This window comes from Vipera berus (assembly GCF_964194415.1).
Source record: "Vipera berus genome assembly, chromosome: 3".
NCBI classification, from domain to species: domain Eukaryota; kingdom Metazoa; phylum Chordata; class Lepidosauria; order Squamata; family Viperidae; genus Vipera; species Vipera berus.
The window spans coordinates 61,391,566-61,414,414 of NC_138204.1; the positions used below are offsets into that span (position 1 = coordinate 61,391,566).

At 37.9% G+C, this 22,849-nt stretch overlaps 1 protein-coding gene across 1 annotated transcript in view; it reads right to left on the minus strand.

The window, feature by feature from the left end:
- The window catches only part of BEND5 (BEN domain containing 5), a gene marked incomplete at its 5' end in the record, with an annotated part of 887,332 nt that overhangs the window by 205,311 nt on the left and 659,172 nt on the right, over positions 1 to 22,849 (minus strand). Inside the window, one exon of the mRNA XM_081323189.1 lies at positions 4,642 to 4,731. Within this exon, the coding sequence (XP_081179315.1) occupies positions 4,642 to 4,731 (90 nt within the window). The remainder of the gene's footprint in view (positions 1 to 4,641; positions 4,732 to 22,849) is intronic.

The following is a 22,849-nucleotide window of genomic DNA, read 5'->3' on the forward strand; positions in this document are numbered from 1 at the left end:
GAATGGCAGTTCTTGATCAGACTGATCACATTGCTGCAGGGTTTGGGAGGGATTGTCGTTAGGTGCAACAAATGACAGGAAAGTTTTCCTTGAATTTCTCTTTAATTGGGTATTAATTCAAAGGCTGTGATGTCTTCATTTAGAGTAGACACTATACTGCAGTCCCACCAAGCCAGGGGCTTTAGGATTTGCACATTGTATATTGTAGTAGCAATACCTTAGAATGCAGAGCCACTGTGATTGGTATAAACTGACCTGACATATTGCACTCTATATTGTTTGTTAACTAAGATTTATGCAATAAACCAGAACTGGATGGCTACATACAACACTCGGTGCTAAACTAAACAGACTTCAACATGATTTAGTGCAATGTGTGCATTTAGGCAGCTCCATCAAAAGAGATATTTTATTGATGAACAGCTAAGATGAAGAGGGAGTTTTGTTGGGACAATCAGTGGCATGTAACTTAGCAAATGTGCAGTATTATGCCAAACCCAAACCCAAAGTGATTCCTAAAGACTAATTTAAATGGGGAGAAGAAGAAAAAATCAAAGTTCTGGTTCATGAAGACTTCTGCCTGAACAAGCAAGACAGGCAGAGAACAGAATAGAGGAGAAAACAGGGGAAAGAATAGAGATAAGTTGAAAGAGAGACAAATGACCTCCTAGAATTGTGATATGATTCAAGGCCATCAATCAACAGAAAAGCATGAATTATTTATTTTATTTTATTTTATTTTAATTGCATTTATATCCCGCCCTTCTCTGAAGACTCAGGGCGGCTTACAAGCTTAGCAGTAGCCTTCATTCTATGTATATGCCTGCTTATTAGGGTTTTCACACACACACCAGCGGCATTATTACAAAGTCAGCTTATTGCCCCCAACAATCTGGGTCAATTGGGGGTTAAAATAAAATTGAGACAGCTAACTGGCCCCGGTGTTCTTTCCTCTTTGCCTAGTATGGGACTTGCAACATGCAAGCTAGAATATATCCCACTAGAGCGAGGATTTGATTTTTCATGGGGGGGATGAGAAGGGAAATTGGGAATGGTGGTGCTTTTATGCCAGTTTGCTCCTGAGAATGAGATTGCTCTGTGGGATTTGCAATGTAGGTTTGTCTCCTGGGATCAGTTTCTGAAGCTGCCCTGAGAGACTTTGGGATTAGAACAGAGAACGATAATAAGTTTTTATTTATATTTCTGGGAATATGATTTTCTTATCTGTCTCTAAAAAATGTCTAAAAGGTGATCTGGAAAACCATCTTTTTATAAGAAGCTATACTACGGTAGGAAGTATAAATAGACACAAAGCATTTTATTCCCTTGCACTTCAGTGAAAACTCATATGAGATAGAAGCTGAAGTTACAAAATGTAAGATTCATCAAATGTCACTTCTTTAACCTGATGTTCTTCAGATAACTTGGACATCAACTCCCATAATTCTCAGGCAGTATAGAAAATGGCATGTGGAGAATATTGGGTTAAGAAAGAATGATCTGTTAGAAGATATTGTCCATTCTCCAGGTGGATTCAAACTTAGTTTCAGGTATTTTTCTCAACTAGATGGAATGAGGATATGTGCTAAAAATACATAAACCACACATGCTGTTTAGCAAAAAATAAATTTTCATTTCGCGGCACTTGATTTAACTTAATGTTGTCCAAAAGTGTAATGAAAAGCTACCCCAGAACCCCTTTGGGATTCTATTTCTTTATGATATGAGAGTCCAAGCTGTCTGTTTTGCTTTTCTCTTGCTCATCTGAACTGATGCTTGCTTTAAGTTAGATTATGATTAGCTGAAAGTGAGCTATAATCATCCAGGTATACTATATTTTATTTCCTCACTACCATCAACAAATCCATCTGGATGTCAAAAAGGGGTCCTAAAGTTATAAAAAGGTGAATATAATAGCTTCACAAAATAAACTACAGCAGAAAATTAAAGTGTAAAGGTGATATTTCTTTCAGAAGAAATAGCTAAAATAATGCCACTGGGTAGTTGATTCAACAGTTCAGTGAAATTCCCAAGGAAGTTTCAATTAAAAAGTTGAAATATCATGTTCATTTTACTAAAATGCAAGCAGATAGAATCAGTTAAGACTATGCTCAGAGTCTCCCTGAACTGTGAGATGGGAGGCAAATTTAATAATAATTTTTAAAAATAGCGAAGGATAGCCCAGCTTTGCTATACAATCAGATCCTTCACTTATTCTTGCTTGGTTATTTTTTTCTCTCATGTAACATAAGTAAAAAATAAGTCCAAGATTTAAAGAATTTAAAAGTAAGAAGACATTACTTTCCAACTTTATTGCAGGTACTACTACTTCAATTAATGTCACTGATACAGTAAGCAATAACAGCAGACTACAACAAATAGTACTTCTAACAAGGTGTCAACTATCAGAATACAGGCACATCTGAGCTGCTTACCAGAACTGTTTTATTTTATTAAAAAACTACAAATACGTATTTGACCATCATGCAAATGATTGTAACAGTCATTGCTATAGGTCAAACAGAAGTGGTCCTATCAAAACAAAACAAAACAAAACAAAACTACCACCACAACAAAGGACTTTCATTTTCTAGGCATGTTTTAGGTGCAGTCATACAACACATTGTTTTTCTCCCCCCAAACCTGCAGTGTGAACATTTGATTCACAAAAATGGAGTCTCTTAAGACTCACAATTAACTACGCACTCCCATGCATGCTTACTCAGAGGTCTCAATGCATTCATAAAATATTTATCCCTCTCTCATAATAGAATCTGGAATCATCCAATGAAACTATGAATGATTAAGAGATTAAGGGTATGTTATAGACTGTGTTTTAATTACAGATTATTGGATAACTAAAATATTCTGGGTTTAGTTTTACATTAATGGCTAGGCAGAAAGAAAATACTAAGCTAGAACCACTCAAACATTATGGTTTAGTATGAACATGTATATTCAACTGGAGTTACAGCTTCTAACACAGACACTTTAAAATTTTTTAGGGAGGCTGAAATGATCATTTTGAACTTCTTATGTTCTCATCAGTCAGTCATACCCTTTTTTATCTGAGATTCGAACCTGGGCTGATTATATATTAGGCAGTTGCTTTAACTTCCTGAGCCACAGGTTCTTTCTCTATTAGCTAGGAAGCACCTGTTAATCATGATGGTTATATATTGTCCTCAGTATGAGATATCTCTTAATACCTCTGACAGACGTTATTGAACTCAGTCCTATTTAGGGCATCCTATACAGATTAGATTTATCATTGTGAGAACAAAAAGCTGTTCAATATACAGTAATTCGTAACAGAGGTTACTACTAGACAGGTGTGTTAACACTTTTTTCATGGTGCCATACTATGTATGGTTCAGCTAAAATAAGTGATCTAGGCTCAGAAACAAAGTTTTAAGAACAGAGCTTCCAACAGCACTTAAATCTATGTGCTTTTCTAAACTATTTTCTAGGACTCAATAGATTCATCAAAATACTGTACATATCATTATATACCCTAAACTTACACCTTTGCTGCAAAATTAAGTAGAAAGACATATGTAATTGGATTTCAGTTTGGATATATGCTACCAGAATTCTATGAAAATATATCTATTCATTTTGTGCCTCTGTTAACTTTCATGAGAAAGGTGTGGATTTACTCTGATTCTTCATCAGTCTTTAGAATACTAATGACACACAAATAGCAAATCCTCAAGAGACAGTAAGTCCAATGGTTCATTGTAGATGGAAATCCACCATTTTCCAGTCCTTCCATTCATGAACAAGTCAAGCATGCAGTATTGCTGCTGACAAGCAAGTTTCTAATACACTTCTCCAAGCTCATCTCTGTCATGTAAGAATTTAATGCTTTAGTTTAAAACAATGCAAAACAACCATGACTACTCACAGCCATTTTATTCAATACTTTATTATTTTCCTCCCCATTCAGCATAACTTTGTCCTGCCATTCCACAATAATTCCCACATCAGGGTAAACATAATTATCTATATTTCCCTTCTATGATACTTAAGAGACAAACCAACTTCTAAATGGAACATTTATTCAAGTATCCCAACTAACAGTTCTTATAATGGCAGTGTAAGGTATGAGCCATTTCATATAATCTTATATAGGAATGCATTCCAATTGTAGCAGTCTTATCAGTTGCAGGGTTTGTTTTGTCAGCAAACTCATTACTGAAGGAGTATTTTATCAAAAATACTTATTCGGTGATATGTTATTAAACTCAGTTTAAATCCAGTTTCCTTCCACATGCTAATACTAGTCTACTGAATAAGGTTTGTTTTATAGCAACATTTGGACTCCCTAACTAGAAAGTCTCTTATATTGATCTCAACCATAGATTTATCTAGATTACAGTCATGCACATTAACTAGAAGCAGAAATTCCAAAATTTCAGACTGGAATTTTTTCTAGGGCTAATCCTGATGGCCACAAAGTGGCAGAAAGATGGTGTAGTTCCAAATCAACCCCATTTATAATTTAAATGAAAACTATCAAGCATGCAGTTTTAAGTAGCGGAGGCTAATAAGTGCAATGACTAGAGACAGGTTCCACACAGAGATAAGAAGCTTCTGTTCTTGAATTTCATTCAAATTCTTACATATGAAACTATTCACCTTGGCATACAAGAGATGATGGTGTTTCCCCTGGATGGACCCGGGCCGTAATGAACACCACTTTCTGTTCTACTCCGGGACGAAGATTTGCTGTTGAAGAAAGAAAGAGTTTTTATTTTTTTTAAAAAAATAAACCATGAAATTAACATTCCTTTTCCTATATTTATTTGACCTTAAATAAAGGATCTGTGGAAGTTGAGAGGTGGGGCAGTTCCTGAGTGCCTTTGTTTTGTTGCCTTGTTTCTTGCTTTTTCCAATGAGAAAGTTGAAGGATAAGCAAGACTTCAGCAACTGCTCTTTTGAGGCAAAACCTCTCGACTAAGACAGTTTTTCTTGACTAAGACTAAGCTTTTCTTCCTAGAGAAATTCAAGGACTTTAGAAAACTGTTGATCCATAGAACCAAGATATAGAATTTCAGGGGGAAAATGTCTTTGGCAAGCCAGATAAGAAGCTTTATGGGAAATAAATAGCCCATAACAAGACATTATCCATTACTGGTTTAGGCCAGGGGTGTCCAAACTTGGCAACTTTAAGACTGGTGGGCTTCAACCCCCGAATTCCCCAACCAACTAGTGATTTGATAATTTTTCCTACATTGGATTTACAAAAGAGGCTTATTAAAAATTTGGGGGGGGGATTGTGAGAAGGGAGAAAGAAAAAAAATCAAGTTCTGCGACATTTGGTCTTTTTTTAAACTTAAAAAAAAACGAATATGTCATTGGATCCATGGAAATAAAAATTCAGTCCTTAGTTCCAACAAATCTCTAATACTGGTGAACACACAACAGGGTATTTTTGAAAAAACACTCATCAGCTACATACACGTACACAAACATATGCCATATACCAACAATTACCAAGAGGTTTAGCTGCTTTAAGAAGTGATTTGGATTTAATTAACAGAATTAATAGAATACTTTATTTAGCCAAGTGTAATTAGACACACTCGGGATTCGAACAGAGTGAGCGCCTGTTACTCGTCCCAGCTTCTGCCAACCTAGCAGTTTGAAAGCACATAAAAATGCAAGTAGAAAAATAGGGACCACTACAGTGGGAAGGTAACAGTGTTCCGTGCGCCTTTGGCGTCTAGTCATGCCAGCCACATGACCACGGAGACGTCCTCAGACAAAAGCTGGCTCTTCAGCTTTGAAACGGAGATGAGCACCAGCCCCTAGAGTCGGAAACAACTAGCACGCATGTGCGGGGGAACCTTTACGATTACCTTTAATTAGACACACAAGGAATTTGTCTCTGGTACAAATTCTGATTAGCTCATTGTAATAATTTTTGAATTCTTTCCCCAGTTTTCAAACTTTAAGTATTTAAATAAATTTTAATTTTTAAAAGTTTTCATCACAATCAATCCTTTTTGTATAAAAGAAACAAACATATCTTCACTGGTTGTTTTAATCTTGTATGCTACCTTTAAATGAAGAGAAGGGCTGATTGAATGGAGGGTGCATAATTGTAATAAAAGAACATTACTTATGACCCCAGATTGACCTTCATTAGTTGGTGGCTAGAAAAACAGAAATTCCTTTCCTCGGAAGATCAGCCAGACACAAGCAGAGGAAAGGCAGTAACCTTCCCTGAATAACAGAAGGAGCCAGGAGGCAGCTGTGCTAATAGATAAGAAACCCTAATGGATCATATTTCTCTAACAACAACAGTGCCCACCTTTTGTGTTCACCTTCTGACTAGCAGTTTCCAGCTTTTGGGGGTGTTCTAACTCAGTTAGTCAACGAAACTGTGTTTATCCATGAGGTTGTGATTTTTTGGATTGTCCTGATTGTAACCCTTTAAAACTCAAGGCCTTAAATCCCTGCACCTGCTTTGAAAAACTTTAATTTCAAGTGCCCTTTTTTTCCTGTAGCATAAAGCTATTCAGTAAGTTTTAATTGATTTAATTTAATAACTAATTGGCCCGCATGCCAGGATCAACAAATCCAGATCTTCCTGGGACAACAAGGTAAAGAACAACAAAAATACTGTTATCAAGAAATGCCATTCAGGGGAAAAATAAAAGATACGATATTTAGTCTTGTGTTTACTGTTGCAGTCACATTGGGAAAGAACTCGTTTTCTTTATTTACTTGAGAGTTAGATAACAAATCCTTCCTATTTGGGGGACAATAGATAGAAAGAAAGATAAGAAATGTGATAAGTAGATCCTGGACTGTACAGGATTATTTTTAAACCATGGAAGGATTGGGGGGAGAAGGAAGGAGGAAAGGGAAAATTATGCACCATCACCATCCACTTCGCTAATAAGAAACATAGCACATCAATAACCAATTGGTACTCAAACTGTTGCATAGTGGGTTCTGGAGAGCAGGAAGGACGCCGAGACGATCAGTACAGCATAGCAGCTCTTTATTAGGTGAAGGGACTGTACTGGGGAATAGGGGTTACCTGCGCCATTTATATACCTGGCCAGGTACACATCCAACCAATCAGGGTGAACCTCTGTTTCCCGCCGAAAACTGATCCCGGCCACAACAGTTTCGGTTCAGCGCCACCTGGTGGTATCTGTTATGCCAGCACTCACGGTGTTCCCTTAAGCCCAATACATAACACAAACTACTCTGTCTAACAGTCCCCTGAGAAGATCAGGTTGTCCAGCTGCCAGAAAAAAAATTGAGTTATGATCTTTCTTTAAAAGTTGGAAACAGGAAGAACAGGAAGAATCATTTAAATTTATTTTGGGGAGCTAGGACATAATAATAATAATAAATAATAATAATAAATCTTTATTGTCAAAGTGCAACTATGTATACATTGAGATTAGCTGAGCCTCCCTTTGTGCTCCCACCCCCCAACACACAGTGACAACAAACCCTCCATCTTACTACACCATGTGAACCAACTACACCACACACCGGCCTCCCAAGTCAATTCTGCATAAAATTCACACAAGTTATTTCTCGTTCAAAAGCCTAACAGCCCACGGATAAAAGGTGTTTTTCAGCCTGTTGGTGTGGCTGGCTATACTCCTATATCTCCTACCCGATGGTAGGAGAGTAAAGAGATACCATCCAGGGTGTGAGTCGTCCCTGAAAATTTTCCTCACTCTTCCAAGGCAATGAGCCCTGGTGATGTCATCCAGTGGTGTCAGGGAACAGCCCACAATGTCTTGTGCTGTACTCACCACCCTCTGTAATACTTTCCTGTCCCCGGCTGTCAGACCAGCATACCAGACCACAATACCATACGAGAGGACACTCTCTATAGTAGACCGGTAAAAGACAGTGAGGACAAAGGTTTGTTTCCCAAGCTTGAATGGTGATTTCCGAATGTTTCATTACCAGGCAAGGTAACATCTTCAGTGGCTTTTAGGGGATGTCTGCACCAGTGGTCTTCTATTTATAAGGGCTTCAGGTATGGGTGTGTCAAGTGAGGGTCCTGTGATGAGTCCTCAGTCAGAGGCTGGTGATGGGTCTTGTGATGGGGAAATTACCTCAGGCCAGGATCATTGGGAGGTGAACTTCTGGGGAGGGGAGTGGGGCTTGCATGGGTTGGTTGAGGTATGGTGCTGTCTCTGGTTAGCTGGACGATTGATGTGGATTCTGAGGGTTTCGTAGGCTGGTTGCAGATCAATGTGTCTGTTGATGTAATTGCTTGTGGAGTGTCAGGTTTCACGAATGTGGCAGGTGGTAGTGTGGCTGGTGGGTTTTTTTGGGGTGGTGGTGGTGGAAATGTTCGGAAACCAACCCACAAGGTCAGAGAATGAACCTTCACCCTCATCCTACATCTGAGCTACAGATATTCACCACTATTGCAAATATCATACAGAATGGTAACCGAAAGATAATACTGGAGTTTCCTACCGTCATAAAAACAACAACAATATTACTATATGCGCAACCACATTATACTAATTCTGCATTTATTCTGTGCCACATCATTTGCTGTCTTAGAACAGGCATTCATTTTGAATCTCTGTGGTGGCTTCTGTTTGTTGCTGAACTGATGGAAAGTTAGGCTACTTTCTACCATTTCATATTAAGTTGGCAGCCTGAAAATTAGAAGTCATTACAATGAACTAATTTGAGCTCTTGATGTGTATGAAGCTGACCTAACAGACAATTGATTTTCGTTCCTTTCAGTTCTGCTGACCTCGGGGAGGGGAGGGGAGGAATGAAAATTGGGCATTGCATTTGCATGCTAATTTTATTGCACCCTTGCATCTTCATGAGATGATAAAAGTTTGGGCTAATAAAAATAAAACATTTCTGGCTCTAATACAGGCAAATGTTTATGCAGGCAGGTAACAAATAGTAAAACATAGAGAATGCAATAATCATCTTTAGGAAAAACAGACTGGAGCTTTTGCTTAGCTTTTAGCTTTCATTTGCAAAAATCACTTTAATGTACAGCAACATTTTCAAAATAGGGTAATAAGAAATTAGCAAAACTGTTGCCTCATTCCTAACTACATACAGTACATAATTATTCAATTATTCTTATGGTTGGCCAGAAGAGAGGATTATAGGAAAACATAATGAGTTTATAAAAATATGTAGACATCTGCAATTTATCGATTAGGGGGTATCTTAGATGTGCATTATACGCATAGGAATTACATCAACATTTTGAATGTATCTCACATATCATTGTGACAATGCCGATCACAGAGCAGGCATATGATTTCTTTGTTTCACTGTGTTTCCTTCCTTTTGTGGATTTGCATTATCTAACATTTCCCAAGAGTATGTAATGTGATAAACTATGATGGTACATTAAGTAGCTTGGGACCAGCAGCCTGAGTTTTCCAGTCAAAATCGACTGACCTGTTTTTGATCCAGGAATCAGAAAAGAGCATCTGTATTTCTAGGCATTGCATTACTCCCATCCTCCCTTTAACATGGTCTATAACTCCTCTGCTCCCTCCCCAGCTGAACGTCCTTGGTGCAGAGGAGGGAAATCGTGCAAACAATTTCAGCATTAATACTTGACTGCATTTTCAACTTAATAACCTGGAGAAGGGATGCTCTTGTCAAGCAAAAGGCCAACAATATTTTGTGGTTTTTGGTCTGTTTGTTTGTGTGTGTGGGGGGAGAGAGAGAGAGAGAGGAGAGAGGGGAAGGGAAGGGGAGGGAGAGTTGTTATCAAATATAGAAAGTCAAAAATGGCAAAGCAATTTTGAGCGAGAGGATTTTCTCCTCTCCCACTCTAGATTTGTTTGTTTTTAATCAGCAGGAAGACTTAGAAGCAAACATTTCTGCCTCTCTGCTTTCTGACACTGTCAAGCCCAATAGCCCTACAAGGAGAGAGAGAATTAACTAGCACAGAAAGGCTTCTATGTATATGCCTTCCCATCACAAGCTGGCTTTTGCATTTAGATTAACCATAGGTATCTGCATTTTTTTTTAATATAGGCTCCACGAAATGGAATAGGAAACAAGAAGATGAGTGGCATGTTATTTGATTCCGAAAGGCAAGATTACAGTAATGCACAATTAAATGAGCAGAAAGTGGTATTTAATGTCACCTGCATGCATTCTCACTGTAGCATGAAGTTTAGCAGACAGGTCCTTCCTTCAGCTGCTCTTTTTGCCTCCTTCCCTCCATTTCTATTTATAAGACAAGTACAGATAAAGCTCTGTGCCCCTCAGAGTGCCAATGCTAAGAATAAATGGGACATCAAATATGTCTCCTGAAAGGCATATATCATCTTGTTAAATTTGTCAGATAATGCCAGAACGCTAGAAACAATTCTCAATATCCCACAAATGTATATATCCTATAAATAATATGTGGTATAAACATGAGGGAGGAAAGATGCCTCAAAAGGAGGTTCAGGATATACAATTCAATATTACACACACACACACACACACACACACTAGTTGTATTAGTACAATAGTATCATTTTTATTGCAACTACTCTTGCTGTTAGATACTCAATCGCAAAGGAGATCTGGAATCATCAATATTTTAGCTATGAAGTTATGCCAATTTCTTGATATTTGTGAGTGGCTTCACTGTTTTTGGTATGTGTTTCTTCAGTCTTCAGTTGCTAATGTAAATTGTGTGCTCATGACAGAAAGAATTTAGTTCGTTATTAGAGGATGGCTATACATTCAGATGTGAAGCAAACAGCAATTTGTCCCAGCAAAGAGCAGTGAGATTGAAGAGCTGCCACAATTTGTGTTGAGGAGACATTTTGCATCTCAGCCTGCTGTGGCCAATAAATGGCAGAGGCCCTGGGCACACAGAGAAGCCTCTTCCACCTACTGTAAGCACCAGTCAAAGCTGGAAAAACATTTTTTTAAAAAAATGGCTCCATTGCTCTTAACAGCAAGAGGAAAATGCTGCTTTATGGACTACACTCACAGGGCTTATTCACATTGTAGAAGAGAATTCACTGTCTTACAGTATATATCTCCATTAGAGGTTGCATGATTTGGAAGACGTTATTTGGGCCTTTTGCAGCCCTGCACTTCTCTGCTATTCATTAAAGTCACCTGATTTCTTTTAGGTTTCCGCAAGATCCAGGGGGAAAAAAGCGTCAAGGTTATAAGGAATCTACTGGTTAAAGCTAAAGCTCTTAAAGAAACAGCATCTTTTTTAGCAACCTGCAAAAAGTCAGTCTATTTTAATGAAAGCAGCATTGCTCAGGGGAAGTCCAAAGCTGTCCATTCAGATCATTTTCAAAATGTACCCAGCTAGCTAATCTGCATAACATTCATATGCAAAGGCAGTATATTACTGAATACCAATTTCTAAGCACTAATAGTGGGAGAAAGCAACTGGCATTAAGCCATTGTGTTATAATGGGAACCAAAATCTGGATCTGATGGATATTTGGTTTAATCCAGCTAAGCTTTTCTTCCCAACATCTTGTGTTCTAATAGCATGATGATGATAAAGATGATGGTGATGATGGTGATGATTTAAAACTTTATTGCAACCATATGGGTTTTAGCAAAACAAAATCACACTTATCAACTCTAAAAAACATAATCAGCAAAACATAAACAGATTAAACAGAAGCCCAATTTAAAATGAAACCATCGCCAGCAGATACAGTATAAACCTGAAGATAAAATACAAGCCAATACAATTTAACCAGTATAATGTTGGAACATTACACATCACACCACTTTGTTTAGTTCTATTGGTAGGTTTCGCAAAGTAGAAGTCACAAATTTATTGATATGAGGAGAATTATCTGTGTTAACAGATGGAATATTCAGTCATGCTGGGAAATGCAGTCCAACATACCTGAAAGGGGACAGATTGGCAAAGATTTGGTTAACTAATTGGACATTATTCTATAAAATTTGAATTTCTTTTACTAAGAATTTTTTTCCCTGCTTTAGAGTTTAGTCATCTCATCAACTCTTAACACAAAATATCAAGAAGCCTTAATTAGAAACTCAATATGAAATATAGATTCTGATGAGTACATTATTATGCACAAACATATAACTACAAGGTGGCAGAAAATGAAAAACATTAAACGATACACCTTGAAAGAAAAGAAAGCATATTTCTACAAAGCAAATTGTGAGGGGTTTTTTTTACAAAAAAATGCCAGCCTGGGGAGAGCTTTTAATTAAAGTCAAAGGCAAGTTTAATTGTCTATGGGAAAAAATAATCTAACCCAGCAAGCACTAAATTTATAAAATAAATGCATGCTGAAGCCCAAGGGCTTGATTCTCAACCATTATTTATTTAAGGCAGACATGTCAAACTCGTGATGTCACGTGATGTCGCGTGACATATCAGAGCTTTTTTCCCATTGCCGGCAATGGGGTGGGCATGGTTTCCTGGTGATGCGTCCAGCCCACGGGCCGGCAGTTTGACACCGCTGATATAAGGGATGGGATATATTGGTAGAAAGACACTGTCAATGAGAAGTTGTATACTTACCTCTCTGAAAGCATAAATTAGCACTGTGTTCTGTCCCCTCCCAATGAGTAGCCTTAAAGAGGCTCAAAAGTCCAGCAGAAGCAAACACAGGCTGAATAAACGGAAGCTGGTCTTTTAACAGTTAAACTCTTTCCCAAAGTTTGAATCATATAGCACTTTTGTAATTACCAGGCGATGTTCCAAGGTCTTTGACAGACGGCCAGCAGCTTCAAAGTCCAGATGTAGACAGGCAGACATGTTACAAATTTCAAGAACAGTTTGTAATTACACAGTACTCAAAATGCCAAAAAATTGTTCACCACACCTTTCCTGCATGGCCACACCCCTTTTATACTCTGTAGGGTGTGGCCCTACGTCTCCTAGCCACGCCTCTTGGGACATTACAATAGTTGCTGCTGACGATGTATCCTACGTCTTTCTCTTGCATCCAATAGGGGCTCCCCCTCGCTGCTGCCAGCCTCTGCTTGCTGTTCTGTTTCCTCCTCTGTTTGGCTGGGGTCCATAGGTATGTCAGCCACAGTCAGTTCTTGCTGACTCACCAGGGGATTCGGTCCCTCCGGCACGTTGCTCGTGTCAGCTTCCTCCTCTTCTATATCATCCTCCGAGTCATCCTCCAAGTCAGCATGCGAAGATAAAGCAACCTCCAGGGCCGGGGTCACAACACACTGTTATATGTTTGCCAGCTCTTGGTACACAGAGAATTTTTTCTTCTTCGGCCACAAACAGAGATAAGAATTTTGATATCAAGCACTAGATTCACTGCCTGTAATTGCTGCTGTTTGTGTATCTAGTTTGGCTGTTTTATGTCTGTGAACACTGCTAAATTATAATGATTAGTGGTGCTGAACACTTAGAGAAAAAGATATAAATGATTCCTACAGTAACAAACTCCTGGTTTAACCTACCACCCTAGGCTGTTGTTACAGTAAAATCAGAGAAGAAATCATGTGTACTATCTTCTTGTCCCTAATTTGGGACTGAGCCTGGTGCCAAAGCCGATGAAGAACACCAGACATGAGGTGCAGGTTTTGTTTCCTTTTATTGAAGCCAGGACCTAGAAAAAAGGGTTAAGAAACCTTTATACAATTTCACTAAAGCAAAAGGCAGGACAAGGCGGAATATTTAAGAAATATAATCTAATAAATATTTTAGTAATGATCTAACAATTTGTTCTATTGGTCTTTAGCCATCCCTATTCCTAAGCCTTGGCTAATGAATGCCCCAGGAGTTATCTAATATGCATTACAATTTGTTCCAGGCCATCCCTATTTCTAACTTCTAGCTGAGGTATGCAGGTTGTATAACTTTTCGTTTCTGTTATCAGTTCTCTAACCACCTAGAATGGATACATGTGTTACACATCCATATTCTCTGTGGGTAAACACTCTTTGTTCTTGCCAGACGGACTCCACAAATACAGGCTTCCCAGTTTTCTTTCAAGTGTATGCCATAGCCTTGCTCTGTTTTAGCAGCCCATCAATCTTGAGCCTCTGAGAGAAAGTGAAGGTTCACCTGCATTTTACAAAATAATTAATGATATTTTCTTGCGGAGGCCACTCATCTTGTCACAGTTGGCTTTATGCCATCTTCCTTGTTGTGTCCATCAGTTTTGATGAACAGGTTGAAGTGATTTGATAAGTGGACTAAAACGCTGGTGTGTTCTACCACCATGCTATTTGCAAGAGACAGAAAATTATATTTCAACCAGTTCAAACTTCCCATTTTCTCAATACCTACTCAGTTTCTCTTCCCAGTATGTTACTATGCATGGAGACTGGCTGTGTACCGACTGAACTGAGCTGCATTTTACAACAAGGTGTTTGATGAGATATATCCTTCTTGTTCTATCTTCATGGAATCCCCAAATCTCTTTTGAATGACTAGGAGACTCAGAGAAAATGTGGGATGTTAATAGAATATTTGGGCAGAGAAGCCAGATTTGAAAGGGATCCTGTTTTATGAATGAAAATGTACTTCCCAATCATAAGCTGTAGATCAGTTCTTGCATCCGAACCTTGACATAACTTAATAGTAACAGGGACATTGATTTATTGCAGCTTTGTCTTTGATTTACATAATCTTTTTTAAAAAATGTGTGTATCCCCATTTATGAACCTTCTAATAAAATTATCCTACAGCTGTGTAGAGAGAAGCATTTCCCTTTTTTCTTAATTTTGATCTCTCTTTGTAAAGCCATTCTTGTGAGCCAAAGAAATCTGCATGCTATACAATACAGCAGAAGAATATTAATGATGGCCCTGCACATGAAAAGCTTTATTTTTTTCACAGACATAACAGTCCACCTCAGATTCATTATAGCTTTTAGCATTTCTCCAGTGTAATTTTTGGTATATTTTAAGAATTCATTTCTTCAGGTGATAATCGCAAAGCAATTTACAATTATTTGCACTGGAGCATGCACAGATCTTTGGATATTGGTATAAAGTAGACATAGCAAGAACAATAAGAAAATTAACAATGGTACAATTTAGAAGGAGAAAGGCAAGGCTATGATCCTAGTCTAGAAATCAGGGACATACAGAGGACTTGCACATATCTGTAGCTCCAGAAATATCCTGTCCTGCCAAGATCAGTCTGAAGGTAGCACATTATAGAAATTATAGCACAACATACCTAAAAAAAATACTGCAAAAGACAAACTAGAAACAAAAATTAAAAGAAGCAGGAAAATGGTAAGAGAACACCTATCCAACCTTGATGAATATAAATCACCAGGACCCAACAGATTACATCCCAGAGTTCTGAAGGAGCTGGAAGATGTTGTCTCAGAACCATTGCACCATATCTTTCAAAAATCCTGGAGCACCGGGGAACTACCTGAGGATTAGAAAAGGGCTGATGTGGTTTCCATCTTCAAGAAAGGAAGGGAAAAAAAACAGACCCAGAAAACTACAGATCAATCAGTCTAACATCAATACCTGGGAAGATCCTGGAAAAGATAATCAAAAAACAGATCTGCAAACAACTAGAAGCAAACAAAGTTATAACTGGTAGCCAGCATGGGTTTGTTAAAAACATATCATGCCAAACAAATCTTATTTCATTCTTTGATAAAGTGACCAAATTAGTAGACCAGAAAAACGCTGTGGACATAGTATACTTAGATTTCAGTAAGGCATTCAACAAAGTAGACCACAATCTACTGCTTGGTAAGCTAGAAAAAGGTGGAATAGACAACATCACCACCAGATGGATTTGTAGTTGGCTGACAAACCATACTCAATGAGTAGTCCTCAATGGTATTACATCCACATGGAGAGAAGTAAACAGTAGGGTACTACAAGGCTTAGTCTTAGGCCTAGTATTCTTCAATGTCTTCATCAATGACTTAGATAGGGGTATAGAAGGGGAACTCATCATATTTGCAGATGACACTAAACTGGCAGGAATAGCCAACACTCCAGAAGACAAGCTCAGGATTCTTAAAGATCTTGACAAACTTGAACAATGGGCCCAATTCAACAAAATGAGTTTTAATGTGGAGAAAAGCAAAGTTTTACATTGTGGCAGGAAAAATCAAAGGTATAAGTACAGATTAGGTGAGACCTGGCTCAAAAAGAGTAACTGTAAGAGGGACTTGGAGTCCTAGTTGACAATCACTTGACTATGAGCCAGCAATGTGCAGCAGCAGCCAAAAAAGCCAATACAATCCTGGGTTGTATAAACAAAGGCATAGAATCAAGATCACGAGAAGTATTAGTACCGCTTTATAAAATCCTAGTGAGACCACACCTGGAATACTGCAACCAGTTTTGGACACCATACTACAAAAAAGATGTTGAGACTTTGGAAAAAATTCAGAGAATAGAAGCTAGGATGATCAAAGGCCTGGAAACTAAAACATATGAAGAACGGCGGCAGGACTTGGGGTTTGGCTATTCTAAAGAAAAGAAGAAACAGGAGAGACATGATAGCAGTATTCCAGAATTTGAGAGGCTGCCACAAAGAAGAGGGGGTCAAATTATTCTCCAGACACTAGAGGGCAGGACAAGAAACAATGGTTGGAAACTGATCAGAGAGAGAAGCAACCTGGAATAAAGGAGAAAGTTCCTAACAGTGAGGACAGTTAACCAATGGAACAGCTTGCCTTCAGAAATTGTGGGCGCTCCATCAATGGAGGTTTTTAAGAAGAGACTGGACAGTCACTTGTCTGAGATGGTATGTTCTCCTGTTTGAGTGGGGGGCTGGACTAGAAGACCTCCAAGGTTTCGTTTCGTTTCTATTCTATTCTATTCTATTCTATTCTATTCTATTCTATTCTATTCTATTCTATTCTATTCTATTCTATTCTATTCTATTCTATTCTATTCTATTCTATTCTATTCTATTCTTTCTCACTTGTTCTCTAATCCAGGAAGTGAACTCAACCCCAGTCTCTCTGAGTCAATTATCTTTGCAGTGTTATTCCTAATGTTTGGGGTATTTTCATTTTTCTGTCCTTTGCGGTCAGTATTCATCTGCTACTTTTCCTCCCTTTTGAAGAGCAAACTGTTCAAAATTTCTATATAGGGGTTTTGTACAGAGATTCAAAACAAAGAGTATACAAATTACCTTTATTGTTGAGTTCTTGTCCCAAGGCTCAGAGATGGATGGATTAGAGTGAACATTGGCACAAAGAGGGAGAAGAGCATTCTTTTCCCAAAGTCCAAGTTGATACTTCCCTGGCCACCTATTCTAATGAGAATGATCCCAAAAGTTCAAGAAGCCAAAGCACGAAACTCTGATTTTTGCATTTTGTATTTTATTTCATTTTTCACGTTCAAACCTCTGTGTTGAAAGGAAAGGGAAGTCTGTGGAAGTTATGGGTGGATATATTTGATGTGATCCTTAAAAAGAGAGAGGTGAAATGTTTAAAAAGTAACTATCAAATGGTCATGGAGGAAGTGTAGATTTGAAAAAAAAGATGGGTATGCAGTTACATAATGGAATAGCATTGTGTAAACTGTATTTAGTTCAATCTCCCTTTCTTTTATCTTATGACTTTTATATCCTTGGATTACTGATGTTGAAAGGGAACAGTATGATGGGGATATACATGTATCTAGGTATAACATACGCTACTTTGAATGAGGAAAGACTTGTTGTGACCCAGCTCACCTATGCTTTTAGCTGTGAAAATCTGCCAGAGCATAGTCACACTTATATTTATATTTATATATTTTATTGGATTTCTATACCGCCCTTCTCCCTAGGGACTCAGGGCGGTTCACAGGGCATATATAAATAGGTATACAAAAATTAAAAGAAAATTAAACCATGCCCAATTAAAATACATCAAAAGTAAGATAATAAAACCAATTAAAAAACCCATATTCCCCTTCAGGCCAGACCAGCTAACTCGAACAAGTGGGTCTTCAACCCGCGACGGAAGGATCGGAGGTCCGATGCCATCCGGAGCTCAACCAGCAGTTGGTTCCATAGTGCCGGGGCACCCACAGAGAAGGCCCTCCCCCTGGGGGCCACCAGTCGACATTCCCTGACTGGAGGCACCCTGAGGAGGCCCTCTCTGTGGGCACGCACAGGGCGGAGGGGAGTCGACGCCGGCAGCAGGTGGTCCTCGAGGTATCCCGGACCCATGCCATGTAAGGACTTAAAGATCATAACCAAAACCTTGAGATAATACAATGCCAAATGCTTTCACCAAGGAAGATATGAATATTGATACTGTAATTATCAGTCAAGAGGACATGAAGCTATCATCCATGATTTCTACTTAGAAGAATGCTTGAAGCTTTTATTCATCTGATCAGAATGAATAAACTAAGAATATATTAATATTCCTTGATCCTAAAGTGTATTTTTCTTACTTACATTTTTCTCTGAAAACAGCCATCAGGATTTTTTTGTCTGGATAGATGAAAGCGCAAACATTTTTAACAGTTTTGATAAGGAGACAGGTTCTGTTGTTTTCCATTTAAACAGCCCTGGGTCATCTCTCAAGGTCATGAAGGAAAAAAATGACCTTTGATGGTTTGGTGCCAATGTGTCATAAAATGAAGCTCATAACAAGCACACAGAAAATATTCCATTTTCCTATTCTTGAATTGAAAATTCAGCACTTCAGCTGAATGTAAATAGCTCAATGGTTCAGGTTTATATGAAAATGCAATCAAAAACTGAACATCTATTCTAGACAAACAAATAAAACATAATAATAAAATATAATTAATGAAATGTTATTGAACAGAGACCTAATGTATATGATCCTTATAGTAAACATATGTAAAACATATTTTTAAAGGATCTAAGTTTTTAAAATGCATTTTTATATTGGAGCAATTTATATCTGAAGAGTGTTTTTTTCCTATTGAGATCTTCATAAATTTGTATAAAACTACAGCTTTTAATCTCCAATCCCCATTGGCATTTTCATATAAGCACTGGAAATGCTATTGGGCTTTAGAGATTTAATTTAGTGAAGGAAAAAAGTATTTCTATTAAAGTATATATATATATATATATATTTTCCAGCATAAGATCTTGAGAGGAGCCAAAGAAACTGGATTATTTCAAGTTCTGGGGGGGGGGGAAATCTGGCTAACCCATGCTATTTCAAAGCTGCAGCTTCACAAAGGAAGCTTAACAGTGGTGGGTGCCTGTAAGGTGCAGGATAAGGAACTCTTAAATCCAGACTAATTGCAAAAAGTACCAGGCTTCTGAAGAAATCCAAATCCTATTCTGAAGGCTATCCTATTCTGTTAGAACATTGGAATACTTCAGTTCCTAGTATATACCTCCACATGCATATATGTAGAAGCATGGAAAGATTGGAAATAGGTAAAATCAACTGGCAAAGCAGGAACATGGTCAGATGTATATCTTCGGTGGCATAGATAGCACCATCCATGTTGAGTGTACAGATTCAACAAGATCCACCAAGAGGAGAGAAGCTGTTGATCCTGTGTTATTCCTGATAAATATCCAACTCAGTTGGGTTTAATTGTAGAGGAGTGAAATACCTCTGAAGAAAATATGTGATAGGCATTACAAGAACATCAGCTTACCCCTGAAAGGGAGAAATGCTCAAGGAAGAAACTCAACTGTGGTCTGCCTTGATTCTCTTAGGTATAAAAGAGAGGGAAAAGAAAACTCTGACAGGCTTTTAAGATTCTGTTCTACCGTAACATCATATAATAATGAAGAAAAGTTACAATAGTTCCTGTGGTGTCTGTTCCCTGACCTCACCTACCTTGAGGGGCTGACTATGGTTCAACTCACAAAAAGATCAAAGGAGGTGAAAGACAAGTCTTGCTCTGTAAAACTTCCATACAAGGAGTAACACAATTGTTCCTTTGTTGTACACATAAACACAGAGAGGTTTTTTTTAAAAAAAAGGTTGCTTCCTTGGGCTTTGTTTTCTTTCCTGTGCCCTCAGAAGAGCCTTGTCCTTCTCCTTTTGGTGCAATTTGGATCAGAGAAGCTGTGTAGGCACAGACACTGTTGTGGAGATATTTAGCTCTGGAAGGAGAGCAGAGCATAGAAATGGTCAGCAAACTGAGTAGGTTAACTCACCTCTGTTATCTACTATGCCCAGGATCTGTACTCTTCTATGTCCTAGGCCAGGGTTCTGCAACCTTGACAACTTTAAGACTTGTGGACTTCAGCTTCCAGAATCCTCAGCCAGCAAGTCCACAAGTCTTAAAGTTGTCAAGGTTGCAGATCCCTGGCCTAGGCAAAAATGCCACATTCTACTTATTGAATATCATCTTCCCTATTTAACCAAGAGGTTTTAACACCAACACACTGTGTGTGTGTGTGTGTGTGTGTGTGTGTGTGTATGTATAGTTTCCCACCTTCACAGAAACTAGGTAGTTCATAAAAACAATCAGGTAAAGCAACACCCATTACAGCAGCATATCACAGCTTCTCAAGGCCTCAAAGTCATACCCTTCTAAACTTTAAAAGGGTGGAGCCCAATTAAATCTCAAGGACCCAATAACACAGGATAAACAGAGCCTATATGCAGAAAATGGACCATAGTTGTTATGTATGGTTTTAAGTCAGCATGGCACTGGGTTATATTTGAAACATACGGTACCAACAACCATGTCAATGGAGATCTCAATAATGCAGAACATAGGTGTCCCAAAGATGCTTTTTCCAAAAGGCAACTGGACTTTCTTGTTTTTTTTATTTGAAAAAAATTCCATTCCCCACCAGTTAATTAGCACTGAAGAAGCTTCTTGGATGAGAAGTGAAATGTTTTCAAATGTTTTCAAAGTATCCTGTCCTGTGCACACAACCCAAGGGTTTAAGTCTTCATTGGGGCTTCGTCAACTCCAAATAGTATTCCTCAGGATTCACCCACACACAGGAACTAGTGCAAAACCAAATAAGTCCAGCTCTTCTGCCCAGAAACACAGAGCAAGTCCATAAAATCTCCTCACCAGGTTCAGACTCCAAAAGCTAGAAAGCTGGAGACCATGAGCTTAAGTCCTACCTTAGCCATGAAAGCCAGCTGGGTGACTTTGGGCCAATCATTTTCCCTCAGTCCAACCCACCTTACAGGGTCATTGTAAATGGGGAAAATAAGGGAAGAAGGTGTGGTGGATATGTACTTTGACTAGGTTTATCAACTTGAGTTGTTATATATATTATATATATAATATAAAAAATAAAACTAAATAAAAATGCTAGAATGTAATTTCAGATGTTTTTGTCCCATGCAATTCCATACTGTCTCTAGATGTCAGGTAAGAATATCACCAACCTAAACTGACAAATGAACTGACCCAATAGTTTCATATCTAATCCAAACAACATTAGTGAGCATTGAAACTAAAGAACCTTATGCTAAAACTTTTCAATGTAAAAATGTGTGACTGTATCAATTTCACTCAGTTTTCTTTCTTTCAGTTCATTTTGGCTGCTTCAATACCTATTGGCAGATATATGTGTCCACAGGTACATATTAGAACTACACAGATTTCTATAAATATATGTAAGCTCATGTTTTCTTTCTCTGATTGTAATATTTCAGTTATTTTTCTTGGTTGTCATCCTCTACTTTTCAGTTTGCAAATCTATCAACTGGAAAAAAATTATCTTTTTTTGTTTGGTAGCTTGGAGTAAGTCGTAGTGTATTATTGTACAATCTGACCTGGATATTTGAATATACACTGTGTTCTCCTTATGATTTAAGAAATCTGAAAACACTAAACTTTGGGGGGGGTTGTCCTCAGCTAAAACTGTGCGCCATAGTTTTTTTTTTACCTTTTTACTGTGCCAATTACCTCTGTATTTTTTTTCAGCTTTAACATGTCTATGTTTGGGTTTACTGGGGGTACAGTTTCAGTATATTTCTTTCATAAATCAATTAATATGCAGTAAAAATATCCCAATGTGGCCTTTCACCCAAATTCAACCTAGTAAGAACTACATCAATAAAGTAATACATCTAATGAATGCAAATTCAACAACTGTCCACATCTAAGATATGACAGCAAAATGTGCAACTGATACGATAAATGAAAAAAGGGAATAATCTCTTCCAAGTAATGCACATTGAAGAATTTTTCTCTCCATGGCATTCTTGTATAAAGTTCAAATGTCAAAGTTACCTTTTCCTCCCAAGAGACTTCAAGTAGATATTTTGGGTGAAGTAATCTCTTCTGCCTGTCTGTTTTCTATTAGAGAGCATCAGATGTAGCCATAAAATACCATCAATTTCAAGCAAATCTAATTTGCTACTTCTATAATAATGGTTCTTTCATTTCCTCTCTGATAAATGTGGCATTATTAGATGATGGTTGCTGGGGAAAATGTGCTGCTAAATTAGTTAAATCGTAGTAACAACAAACAAAAATATGTTGAGCAATGGCAATAAGAAAAGAAGTGGCTTGGATAAGTGGCTTGTTTTTCAATGTTAGTAACATTAAAACAGCCATGGAAAAATCTATCTCTTTGGTCACTAAAAGTCTATAATCAATCAATCAATCAATCAACACAAAGCACACGGTCCATTTTTACTCTGAATGGCCCCATCATTCCTCCCTTAAACCTTTACTTTCAACTTCAGAAATAACTATTTTTCTGATTACTTTTTATAGGAAGGGGAAAGGGGACCCATCCAGTCTTTAAATTTATGATTAAAGGGGGATTGAGCTACCTGAAATTTTCAAAACACCTTGCTTAGAGAAGCACTGGTACAGAATCCAAAATGAAACCCATAAAACTGCATAGCAAACACTGTAATGTAATCTAGAAAAAAAATGACTCCCATAACTCAGATGACAGACAACCGTTATTTTGTCATTTAACCAGAGCATTTATATTGGTTGCAATGGTTTTATACAGCAGCTTGCAGAG